General features: G+C 45.6%; 1 protein-coding gene across 1 annotated transcript in view; it reads left to right on the forward strand.

Moving 5' to 3' along the window:
• Positions 1–12,926, forward strand: part of F13B (coagulation factor XIII B chain) — a 116,865-nt gene that overhangs the window by 48,507 nt on the left and 55,432 nt on the right. The window contains exon 3 of the mRNA XM_075322038.1: positions 8,409–8,594. Within this exon, the coding sequence (XP_075178153.1) occupies positions 8,409–8,594 (186 nt within the window). The remainder of the gene's footprint in view (positions 1–8,408; positions 8,595–12,926) is intronic.

Raw genomic sequence — 12,926 nt, forward strand, 5'->3', positions numbered from 1 at the left:
TCCGACGTTGGATGAGGGGGTAACAGAGGTAAATGTGATTCACCGCATGGAAATGGTGATGGCCCAGTCACGAGGGCAGACGGATGAGACACCCACTAAATGGTTCCAGTGGGAATCTTTCCTGTCTAGTAAAAAATTTCTTTAACTAATTTAATCTCCGGAATGGGGGCTCTCTGGCTTTTTCTCTTTCAGACCGCTTACGCCACCCTTTCGACAAATCTTAGCTCAACAGACATTGTATCAGTCCCGGTCACTTCATTCTGCTCTCATTCTGCTTTCTATCTCTCCTCTCTTTCTTCTGAATTACCCCTCTTTCTCTGGATTCTATGACTTTCACTTGCCTTAACCTCTTCTTCTTGTTTTATCACTATCTAAGGTTTTTAATGAGTATCTATGTACCATTTCTGCCATCCATAGAATATTACGAAGGCTTGGTGTCGCATTGACTTTTTTTTTTTTAACTTCGTTTTATTAACAATTTCAAACATGGTACAACTGACATTTGCCATATAAAGATAGCTCAGTATATAGATAGTAATATTTAAATATAACAATAAACAGTCATATAAAGTCCATAATATCTTTAGCAGTTAAGATAGAACAATGTTATTATCCATACTTCTTATCGTTTGCATATATATCTAGTTTTATATTGAGCATAAGAACAGCTCTAACTATCAGCATGACCATATTTTGAAAACAAGATAGAAAGAGGAATAGAAAAAGGAAGAAAGAAAGAACAACAACAGCCACATTGCATTATTATACCTCAATATACCATTGGACAGTGTTTCATATCCCAACATCTAACGGGAACCACCATTATCCGCATAATCTCCCTCAAACCTCCGCAAGTGTGTCTGGAGAAGAATTCCACAAACCCCAGATTTTGTTAAATTTTCCCGGGCACCCCCTATTATAATATACCACCCGCTCATAGACTATGGTTGCATTGACTAGTTTAACCCAGGACCGCACAGTTGGATTCGAATCTCCCATCCACCTCAGAGCTATTAATTTCCTAGCCAGAAACAATGCCTCTCTGAGGAATATTGTCATGTAATGATCCCAGGACTCTTCCTCCACAACCCCAAACAGGCATATCAAAGGGTCACACAAAACAGGAATCGACACAATCGATGTCAGCAGAGATGTCACTCCCCGCCAGTACGAAGATATATTTGGACAGCTCCAGATCATATGTATGAAATTTGCCCCTGAGAGATGACACCTCGGGCACTCCGATGTACGAGAACGGCCCATACTAAATAATCGAGTTGGAGTAAGGTATGCCTGGTGGACAATGTAGCATTGAATCAACTTATTATTAACCGAAGGGGATACCGCAGTCGGAGATTCCAATATCTCTTCCCATTCCTCTCCCTGTAGAGAGGGAATTAGAGATTTCCATCTATCCTGGGCTGGCAAGGGGTCCGACTCCACCCCCACTGACAACAGGTAAGTATATATAGCTGAGATGAGGCCTCGAGGTCCTTGTGATTTTAGAATACCTATCATAGGAAGTGATGATATCAATTTCCTCACTCCAATTTTCTGTATGTGGGATTGAATCGCTGTGCGAATCTGCAGGTATCTAAAAAACTGTGATCTTGGAACATTATATTCAATCTGGACTTGTTCAAAGGACTTGAAGGTTGTGGTTCCCGGGACAAAAAGATCACCTAATGCACTGACGCTGTGAGTGGCCTATAATTGCGCCGAGGGGTGATCTCTCAGAGTATGGAAGTAGCTATTCCCCCATAATGGGAGTTCCGCCACCACCCCCTCGATGTGTACCACCCTCTTGGCTTGTCGCCAGACTTATCTTGCCAACCTGAGGAGGGGTAATTGCCGTGGTGTTCTCAGTCCTTCTGATTCGAGAAAACCCACTAAACAATCAGTCCCAGCCGCGTGTGCCAAGTGACTCTCAGAGTTTGGCAGCTGACATCCAGCCATCCAAGTCTCTAGTGCCCTAAGCTGTCCCGCGAGGTAGTAGAGGAAGAACTCCGGTAAAGCCATCCCTCCCAGTCTTTTGGATCTCTGTAAAATGGATAACCAAAGTTTGGGTATGGATTTCCCCCATATCAAAGAAGTAGTAAGAGAGTTCAACATTGAGAAGAAGGATTTGGGTACTGATACTGCACTATGTTGTAGTGTATAACTAAGCTTTGGAAGTAATATCATTTTGATTAAATTTATTCTGCCAACCACTGACAGGGGTAGCTTGCTCCACAAGTTATATTTAAGTTTAACGTGCTCCAGAAGTGGTGTTATACTCGTCTACAGGTCTAGTGTATGGTCTTTCTGTATGTGTATTCCCAGGTATTTAAAGCTAGTTACCACTTGCAAAGGTGACCTACCCTCCATTGAAATTCCAGACCCATGCATTAATGGCATCAAAGCCGACTTATCCCAGTTGATGCGTAGTCCCGAAAACTCCCCAAATGTATCTATAGTATCTATAACCACCGGTAGAGTCTCTTGCACTCGATCTAAGAAGACAACCATGTCATCCGCATACAATCCTATTTGATCTGTTCGGTCGGCTATAGTGATTCCAGTGATCTGTGGATGAGAGCGGATTCTAATTGCCAAAGCTTCAATTACTAGTGCAAACAATGCTGGAGACAGAGGGCATCCCTGTCTTGTGCCCCGATTCAATGCGAAGGGTGTAGACATAGCACCATTGACTAGTATCCTGGCTGTCGGGGACCTATACAACATATGAATCCAGTTACTGAATTTAGGCCCAAAAGCGAATCTCTGGAGGCAGGCAAATAAAAATGGCCATTCTACCGAGTCAAATGCCTTGGCCGCATCCAGCGAGGCCAAGGCCCACTCGTTCTCTTGGACCAGTGTGCTATATTGGACTATGGACTGGACCCGTCTTATATTTATAGAGGTGTTTTTCCCAGGCATAAATCCGGTTTTATCTGGGTGAACTATACTCAATATGACTGAATTAAGCCTGGACGCCAGTATTTTGGTAAAGATCTTGTAATCCACGTTAACTAGGGATATAGGACGGTATGAACCGCAGTCTAGTGGGTCTTTACCCTCCTTCCTAAGCACAACTATATGTGCTTCATAAAAGGAAGCAGGTAGAGAGTCGCCGGCTGAAAAATGTGAGAAAACCTCTAAAAGAATCGGGGCCAATACGTCACAATATTTACTATAGAATTCTATGGGAAGGCCATCTGGACCCGGAGATTTCCCCCTAGCCATATCCGAGATGGCAGTAATCACTTCATCCAGTGTGATGTCTGCCTCCAAAGACTCCCGTTGTGATTCACTCAAAGTGGGAAACTCCAAATCCGACAAATATGTCACGCAACTTTGAACTCCATGAGGATTTCTAGATGTGTATAGGGTTTTATAGTATTCACAAAAGCACTCTAAAATATCCTCAGGGGATGTAGCTATTGAGCCATCCATCCTCCGTATACCCAATATTGTATTTGAAGTGTTGTGTTGCCTAACCATATATGCCAATAATTTACTGGATTGATTTCCAAGCTTAAAATATGATTGTCGGGTAAAGAACAATTTGCGTTTGGACTTGGTCTCAGAGTGCTGCATATATAACCTACATGATTGCATCCAAGCCGCTCTATTTCCATCGGTTGGGGCCGATATATATATTGCCTCTAAGTCCCTAAGTCTCCCCTCTACTATATCATCCTCAGTTTTAGTCACTCTTTTAAGATATGTTATGGTTGAAGACAAACACCCTCTAAGGTAGGCTTTAAGAGTGTCCCACACCAAGTTAATATTCCAGGGTTTAGCGTGTGCTTCCAGGAAATCCTCTATTTGGGACAGAGTTCTATCACTTTGATCTATTAGTTTCAGCCAAAAGGGGTTTAACCTCCAAAAGGGTTTACCAACACCTTGGTTAGTCTTCATAGTAAGAATCACTGGGCTGTGATCTGATATGCCCCTGACCCCGTGTACCACGTCATCCACCCAGGTTGCGATATTGCTCGACCCAAAAATATAATCTAGTCGGGACAGTGTGCATCTAGTAGAAGAATGACATGTATATTCTCGGGTGTTAGGATGCCGGAGTCGCCAAAGGTCAATCCACCCACCTCCCTCCGCGCATTGCTGCAAATCAGTCAATTGTGTGGCCGAATGTTGTCCCCCTCCATCCATCCGAAACCTGTCCTGCTCCTCATTCATCACAAGATTAAAATCCCCCATACATAACACATACGCATCTGGATAATTGAGGGCAAAGCTGAGTGCTTGTTTAAGAATGGAGATGCGAGCTGGCGGGGGGTTGTAAATACATAACAGCACATAATCTCTAGAGTTTGTAGACGCATATATAAACACAAATCGCCCCTCCGGGTCACGCCTCACCACCTTCACTTCCCAACGGATATGTCTATGGACCAATAGAGAGACACCCCTGGAGTAGCTGGTGTGGAACGCATGTGCCGACCATTGTACCCACGGTTTGTTTACTAGTCTGGCTGTGTCCCGTGTGAGGTGAGTCTCTACCAGTACCACCAGTTGGGCCTTGACTTGCTTAATTTGGGAGAATACCTTAATACGTTTTTTGGGCGATTTAAGGCCTCTGACATTCCAGGTCATAAATATTAGCTCTGACCCCATATCACATAGATCTTTTTATAGAACCAGGATCCCAGGTATAAGACGCTTTCTGCCCTGAAATTAAGTGTGGTTAACCCTCCAACAGTAATAAGCCTGTCCCTGCAAATAAATAAAGTTAATGCAATTGCAGCTGTAAACATATAGAACCATTATCGAACTTCAGGTCCTTTCCGATAAGTCCTGTAAAACATTTCAAACATCAATGGGGATACCACCACTGAATACAGTGTCCTGGTATAGGTGGTATAAGGGTGCACAAGATAGGGCTCCCATTTCACAAGAACCAATTCCTGGCCAATTCCTCCATCACTCGAGGCACGGGGAAGTCCCATCTGTCTCCAAAGGGGGCATCAAGCAACCATGGAAGAAGAGGGTCGCCAGGGGGCACAGAAAATGTCACTTAGGAAAGTAATCTCATGGCTTCTGCCCCTTAGGTTTCAGGTGTACCTGTAGCCAGTCCTCAGCCTCAGCAGGTGTAGTAAAAAACAGAGGCGACTCTTCATGCACTATGCGGAGCCGGGCAGGTACAGCATAGAGTAGATGATGTTCCGCTCCCTTAATTTCTTCTTCACCTCCATGAAGTGGGTCCTCTGTTTCTGGAGGTCCACCGAAAAGTCCGGAAAGATCGAGAGCGCAGCATTATTGAACTTGAGTGGGCTCTTCTGTCGGGCCAGACGGAGTGCTGTGTCTCTATCTCTGTAGTTGAGCATCTTTGCTAAAAAGGGACGTGGTGGCGCGCCTGGAATAGGAGGCCTTGTTGGAACTCTGTGCGCCCTCTCCACCGCAAATGTCGAGGAGAACTCATCTCCGAGATTACATTTCAGCCACTCCTCCAGGAATTGTTCCGGATGCTGACCTTCCGAGCGCTCTGGCAGTCCTATGATTCGTATATTGTTTCGACGCATGCGGTTCTCCAGATCGTCTGCTTTCTGGCGCCATGCATTTGCCAATCCGGCCATTGTGGTCATTTTTGTTTTGAGTGTTACAGTTTGATCCTCAAGTTCAGACACTCGCGTCTCGACTTCCGCTGTTCGGGCCCTCAAGGATTGCATGTCCTGACGCAGGAGGCCCACCTCTGAATGTACCTGCTCAATTTTCCCTGTGAGGGAGCTGTTGCTTGTAGAAATTGCTTGTAGAAGCTGTTCATACACCTGCCTCAGGGTTAAATTATCTTTATCCTCTGACCCGTCATCCAATAGTGCCTGACCTTTTGGGGTGGCATTTCTCTTAGCTTTAGGGGCATCTGCCTGACCACCCCTTGCGAACTCCTTAAGTTTGTCAATAGCTCCACTTTGTTTAGGGGGACTCATATTGATACACTGGGGATTTGCTGATTCTGCACCCCTCTCTTATCGTGCCCCCGTGCGTCTGAATCTGTGCCTTTATAATGTATATTTAGTAATATGTCTGTCTCCACTTCCTCACCACGTCCAGAGAGCCGGAAAACAGCCACTTATATGGTGGATAATAAGAATGAAGGGAGTCCCAGGGCAGCACAGGACTCAGGGTGTATTTATCAGGATGATGCAGGCCTGTGCAGCGTGGGGACTTCAATATGTGTCACTTATTTGTTTTCATGTGTCAGGAAAAATCTGCAGGGCCTGTTTTTCAAGGCACACACTCCAGACCCTCCAGCACTCTATGGGTTAAAGTCTTCCACACTGCAGCCGGCCCCCTAATGTGCTGCACACTGACTGCCAGTTACACAGCTAAGGGAGAATTAACTTCCCTGTCCTCACCACTCCTGGGTCTTCACCTCTGGCCATAAATCTGTCACTCCTCACTGCTCTCCGGAGTCATGCTCTGCTGCTCACTGTGGAAATGCATGCTGTAGGGAAGATGGCTGCTGCTTCACACTCTCCAGCCTCAGGAGATCCAGCAACGCCGTGCAGGAGTCAGAGAATAGCTCCAGTGGGAATCTGCAGCCTCCAGATGGTGTCTCCTGTCACAGCAGCAGGTCAGTGAGTAAATGGATCAGGTAACCGGGTGTAAATGGCCAGGATAAGATCAGGATTATAGGAGCTCTCTTCCCATGCGTCCTCTCTGGTCGGCTACATCGCCCCGCCCCCGTCGCTTTGACTTTTGATTCGCATCATTTGTTACAGCATGGATTTGTGTTCTAATATTGTATTCCTTTGAAAAATCAATAAAATCTTAAATTGGAAAAAAAAAAAAAATGACCCACCCCAGGGCCTTGGGGTGCTTGGTCCCGGGCCTTGCACTCACGGGGCCGTTTCACTGGTGGCCGGTGCCCGGATCCATGACCCTTTGGGTCGCTTAATAAAAATGGGAAATAAAAAGGGAAAAATAAAAATAAAATGTTTTTCGTGACGCCACTTGCAGTATGTGGCTATGTAGGTAAAGCCGCTGCTGCAAAGTCTCTCACTGCTGGGGCTGTTGGTATTAAGCAGCTTGGATGTTATGGCCCTCCGCAAGCAGAGCTAGTCCCCAGGGGAGAATGATGGTGGTTGTAGTATGTTGAAAATTGGTGATGCAGAGGTGTAGGAAGAATTCAGACAACACAGGGGCTGCAGTTTAACTTGTTCTTTACTAACTGGTTCAGAGTAGCTGCAACCCGACTGGTGCTGGTCTCTACCAATATTCCCTTGGTTCCAGTGCCGGTATGGTGACCTGGTGAACTTTACTTCCATGCACCCATTTGTAGTCGGTGGGTCCCCGTGGCCTGAACCATTCTGGGGTCCCCTCCTGTTGTCACAGTCCTGGCCCGTATGGCAGGCAGCTTGAACCTCTCTTGGGCTGGACCTCTGTCCCCGTTCCCGGGTTCCTTCTTTGCTGCTGTGCCCCGGACACTAACGTTCATGAGGAACCCTGATGATTCCCTCACCAGGCAGATTTATCAGATGAGCCTGAAGACTCTTCCTGAACTAGGGCTCTGCACCCCGCCGGTGCTCAGTCCCGTGAGTACTCACACTGTACTCTCCCTGGTTACTGTACTCCTTTAGCCCAGTAGGTCACTTTACTCTCTGCCTGAGCGTCGACTTCTCTTCGAACTAACTTCCACTGACTGTTTTTCTGACTATCTGACAAGACGTCCGTCTCTGTCCACTGCACTGACTAGCCTGTCTTTCTCCCAGGTTTCTGACTAGCGGATAGGATAAGTCCCGACCAATAGGTGGCCATTAATCAGACACGCCTCTAGCCTGTTACCCAGTCTGGGAAAAAGGGCATGTGTGCATGTGTTTGAATGTTATTTACCGGCACTGGTCTTCCAGGAATCCAGGGTTAGCACTGCACCTGTTACTGGATGCAATACCCTGTGGCACCTGACGCCTCGGGGGCTCCACAATAGCATGATAATAAAATAATAATAATATGAAAGCTGAGCTTTGATTCGTTGCTATAGTCAACAGGACTTGCTTGACTGTTAGGATTGTTTTGATAAATGTGGGTTTCTGCTTTTTGCTATACAGGATTTATGCACAAATTAATGTAGCCAGTGTTGGACTGGGGTTGCAGGGGTCCACCAATAACCTTACCTATGGGGGCCCACTATCTGCTACATACAAATATTACATTATTACACAAATTTACCTCTGCTTCTTTATAATAATAAACTAGGTAGTTTGTTAAATAAATGAATGAATGAATGAATGATGCTTTTGTTTGTACATAGTAAATCAAATGTATTAGGCCACTACCATTGGAGGGGAAGCCGCTTACTCCTGCCCACCAGGGGATTCACCTGTTTTCCTCTGGCCAGACGGAGCCTGAGTGTAGATAACACATTTAGCCTGATAACGTATACTAGATTTTTCTTGTTTCCTTGCCAGAAAAATGTATGAGACCATCAATAACAAGTGGAATTTTGCACAATGCAAAGGAGATGTATAAAGCTTTTGACACCATGCAGTACAGCTGTCATGAAGGCTTCACAACCACAAGCGGACATAAAATTGAAACAATCAATTGTACATCTGGGATGTGGTTACCTCACCCGGGATGTCATCAGAAAACTGGTATGAATTTATATTTTCTTCTGTAACTTTATATCAATCTGTGCATAAAAATGACTATCCAGGCCTATAGATGTTATAGCACTGAACACAGGTTATAACCCATATATGCATATAGAGCCATAAATAAGATCCTGGCCCGTGAAACCAAGAAAGCGTTTCCCAAGTTGTCCTGATCTACCAGGATGGAAATCAATAGACAGCTATCGTCTCATTCAGATGTCTATCGTGGTCCGAGTACCATCAATTTTACCTATCAGACAGAGCTGTAATTCTCCTGTGTGAACAAAGCCGATTTTAGACAAAGTGAGGTCCCGGGAAAAGGCTGGAATTGGGGCGCCAAATGCCAACATATTGTACCATCAGTGAGAATCTATTTAGGGTTCATTTACACAAGCAGATTTCACAGTTAAACGAGTGTGATCAACAATATTGAAGGTATTTGTCGCTTTTTCACCGGCCTCTTTACACAGACTGAGAAAGAGTGATGAGAACAGAACGATCACTAATAGATCAGAAGAAATGAAGGAGTGTAGGAACGGCATCTTCCAAAGACCAATAAGTAAAATAAAAAAATCTTTTTTCAAAACATTTCAAAAATACTAAAAAAACTGCAGCATGTTAACACCTGATGGGTTTCTGGCTCACAAAAACACGCCCTCATTCATAGGATTAAGGGCGTCTTTTTGTGAGCCAGAAACGCGTCAGGTGTTTACATGCTGCAGTTTTGTTTAGTGTTTTTTTTAAAATGCTTTGAATAAAGATTTTTTTATTTTACTCATTGCTCCTTGGAAGATCTCGTTCCTTTACTCCTTCATTTCTACTTTTCGAATCGATGCCTTACCAGAGGATCTGGCACCCATTTCCCATCTTACGAACTAAACTGCTACATACAGCGTGGTGAGCTTTCCCCTTTTTCTTTTGGTTCACTAATAGATCAATATGTCTCCACATATCTTGTTATCAGCAGCACATCTTCAGTTTACACCAAGCTATGTGCTGCTGAGAATGATGATTGATGATTTGTTCCGGCATAAATTATACAATCACCCAATGAATGAGCGATTTACTCATAGATGGATAATTGCCGACATGTTTACACCTACGAACACTCATCTGCATTGCTGCTATTTGCAAACATGGATGCTACACACATACTGTATATCACACACAAACTGCACATTACACACACAAACTGCATGCTACTCTTTACCTTTGTAAGGTGGTGTGGGGTGGTAGTCATGGGCGAGGTCTGCATCCCCTCTACCCCGGCATCCTCCATGAAAGAGGTGGTCCTGGCTGAGTGTCAGGGCTTGTGTGCAGGAGGCAATATGCATTTGCCTGATGCCAGTGGCTTGGCTTGGCCAGCACCAGATGTTGTAAAATACAATGATGGAGACCAGCACTTAAAAGCAAACAGTCTTTACTGACCAGTAACTTAGTGAGTATTATGTACAACAGATAGCGGGTCCATAGCGCCGTAAACGTTTCTCTTAGAGCATGGAACATCTTCAGCATCTCATATGCATTCTCACTGTCCTTCCCAGAATAAGTCGGTTCTGCCTTATTCAGTCCTCTATCTTCACTATTAACCACTACAGTACTTCAGGAACTTTCATCATCCCCAACAACGGTACTAGTCAGTAAGTGAGAGTCCTGTACTTAAATCTTCAGTTCCGCGTCCTTTATCCCTTACATGAGCTACTTTGTCATTACTGAGACTATCTGCTCATTGAACTAATGCCCAAGGCACTTTGCTGGTCTCATGTTCCCTGCTCTGATCCATCCCATTACTTCCTAAATTTGCAAGCTCAATCCAATGTAAGGCTATGTGCGCACAGTGCGTTTTTCGCGGCGTTTTTGCGCGTTTTTTCGGGTGCGTTTTTGGCCTCAAAACTGCAGGACTTTGCTTCCCCAGCAAAGTCTATGAGTTTTCATTTTTGCTGTCCGCACACATCTGCTTTTTTTACCTGCGCTTTTGAGTTAAAAAAAAAAATGGACATGTCAGTTCTTTCCTGCGTTTTTCTGCGTTTTCCCCCCCTGCAATGCATTGGAAAAACGCAGCAAAACGCAGAGATCAAAAATGCAGCAAAACGCAGCCAAAACCGCACCAAATCGCGGTAAAAACGCGTGCGTTTTTTGATGCGTTTTTTCGACGCAGGTGCGTTTTTGTGCGTTTTTAGCGGCCAAAAACGCACAAAAAGGCAGGGTCAAAAAGACGCAGTGTGCGAACCTAGCCTTACTCTGCCCCAGACCTGTCACGGGAGGTTCCCTCACTCCTTTCTATCGCTTTCTCTAGTCTCTTTACTGAATCACGCTATCTACTCTCTCCTATCACTTTAGGGACATCCAACTCATTTGGCAATGCTGAAAACTCAGACCAGAGGTGTGCTCTAGCTGCAAGCTGGGCCCTGTCTAAGGCTACTTTCACACTTGCGTTGAACGGTATCCGTTGCATTGCGTTGTGTAACGGATGCAACGGATGTGTTGCATATAGTGACACAACGGATGCAACGGATGCTGCAAAACAACGCAATTCGTTTTGATTTTTTTTTTTTTTTTTTTCCCGGTTTTACCAGCGGCAGACTATAGTGAACGATCAGCTGATCGTTCCCTGCAGCCGGCCGCTGGGTGATCAGCTGATTGCTCCCAGTAGCCGGCCGCTGGGTGATCAGCTGATTGCTCCCAGTAGCCGGCCGCCGGGTGATCAGCTGATCGCTCCCGCCCGCCGGGTGATCAGCTGATCGCTCCCGGCTGCCGGGTGATCAGCTGATCGCTCCCTGCAGCCGGCTGCCGGGTGATCAGCTGATCGCTCCCGGCCGCCGGGTGATCAGCTGATCGCTCCCTGCAGCCGGCCGCCGGGTGATCAGCTGATCGCTGTCACTTGCCGGCGCCCGGGCATGCCGGCGGGCGGGCGCTCAGCTGAGCGCTGTGACTTGCCGGCGGCCGGGCATGCTGGTGGCCGGTCATTCAGCTGAGCGCTGTCGCTTGCCGACGGCCGGGCACTCAGCTGAACGTTCGGCCACCGCGAGCCAAAATAAAGTTTGATTTAAAAAAAAAAAAAAAAAGAGCATGCGCAGTGAAATCCAGAGGATTCCGCTGCTCAAAATAACGTTACATGCTGCGTTCCTCCCGCTGGGCGGAAGCAACGGAGCGTCGCCCAGCGGAAGCAACGCAGCTCCTTTTGGTACAATCCGTCAACCATACAAGTCTATGGGAAACAGCGGAATCCGTTAACGGATTCCGCTGTTTCCCAAAAGGGCGGATTGTAACGGAAGGAAAACAACGCAAGTGTGAAAGTACCCTAACATTCTGACAGGAAGCTGTACACTGTCCCAGCACTCCAGCCCCTCTAGGTTAATCCCAACCATTAACTCTAACCTTTCCTTACTCACTTTCTGTTGCAGGGCAAAACACAGCTTCATGACAGCACAGTGTAAAACATTACACAGGCAAACGTCACATCACAATTCACATTACACATTATCACAATAATGCGTGACATAATACACATTGAACTTTACAATATAACAATAACATTGGTGTCTTCAAGGGGGAACGGAACAGCATGTCCATCTCCTACACATGCTTTACACACAAACTCTTCATGTTACACAGACACCCTTCTAGCAACCTAACAAAATAATAGCATGTTTTAAAAACTATGCTGATGTAAAATATACATACCAAAAATGTTGTTTATTAACATGCTTTTGTGGTACTAAAGGGAATCTGTCACCAGGTTTTTGCCACCTAATCTGAGAGCAGCATAACATAGGGGCAGTGATCCTGATTCCAGAGGTATTTCAATTATTGGGCTGCTTAGTGTAGTTTTGATAAAATCACTAATTAATCAGTACTAGATTATCATTAGAGGACTACTTGGCGTGCTACACTTAGTCTAGCATTCAAATACAAGTGCATCTCAATAAATTAGAATATCATCAAAAAGTTAATTTATTTCAGTTAAGGGGGCTTTACACGCTACAACATCGCTAATGCGAACTCGTTGGGGTCACGGAATTGGTGACGCACATCCGGCCGCATTAGCGATGCCGTTGCGTGTGACACCTATGAGCGATTTTGCATCATCGCAAAAACGTGCAAAATCGCTCATCGGTGACATGGGGGTCCATTCTCAAAAATCGTTACTGCAGCAGTAACGAAGTTGTTCCTCGTTCCTGCAGCAGCACACATCGCTCCGTGTGACACCGCAGGAACAAGGAACCTCTCCTTACCTGCCTCCCGGACGCTATGAGGAAGGAAGGAGGTAGGCGGGATGTTACGTCCCGCTCATCTCCGCCCCTCCGCTTCTATTGGGCGGCGGTTCAGTGA

Source organism: Anomaloglossus baeobatrachus, chromosome 8 (genome assembly GCF_048569485.1).
Source record: "Anomaloglossus baeobatrachus isolate aAnoBae1 chromosome 8, aAnoBae1.hap1, whole genome shotgun sequence".
NCBI classification, from domain to species: Eukaryota; Metazoa; Chordata; class Amphibia; order Anura; family Aromobatidae; genus Anomaloglossus; species Anomaloglossus baeobatrachus.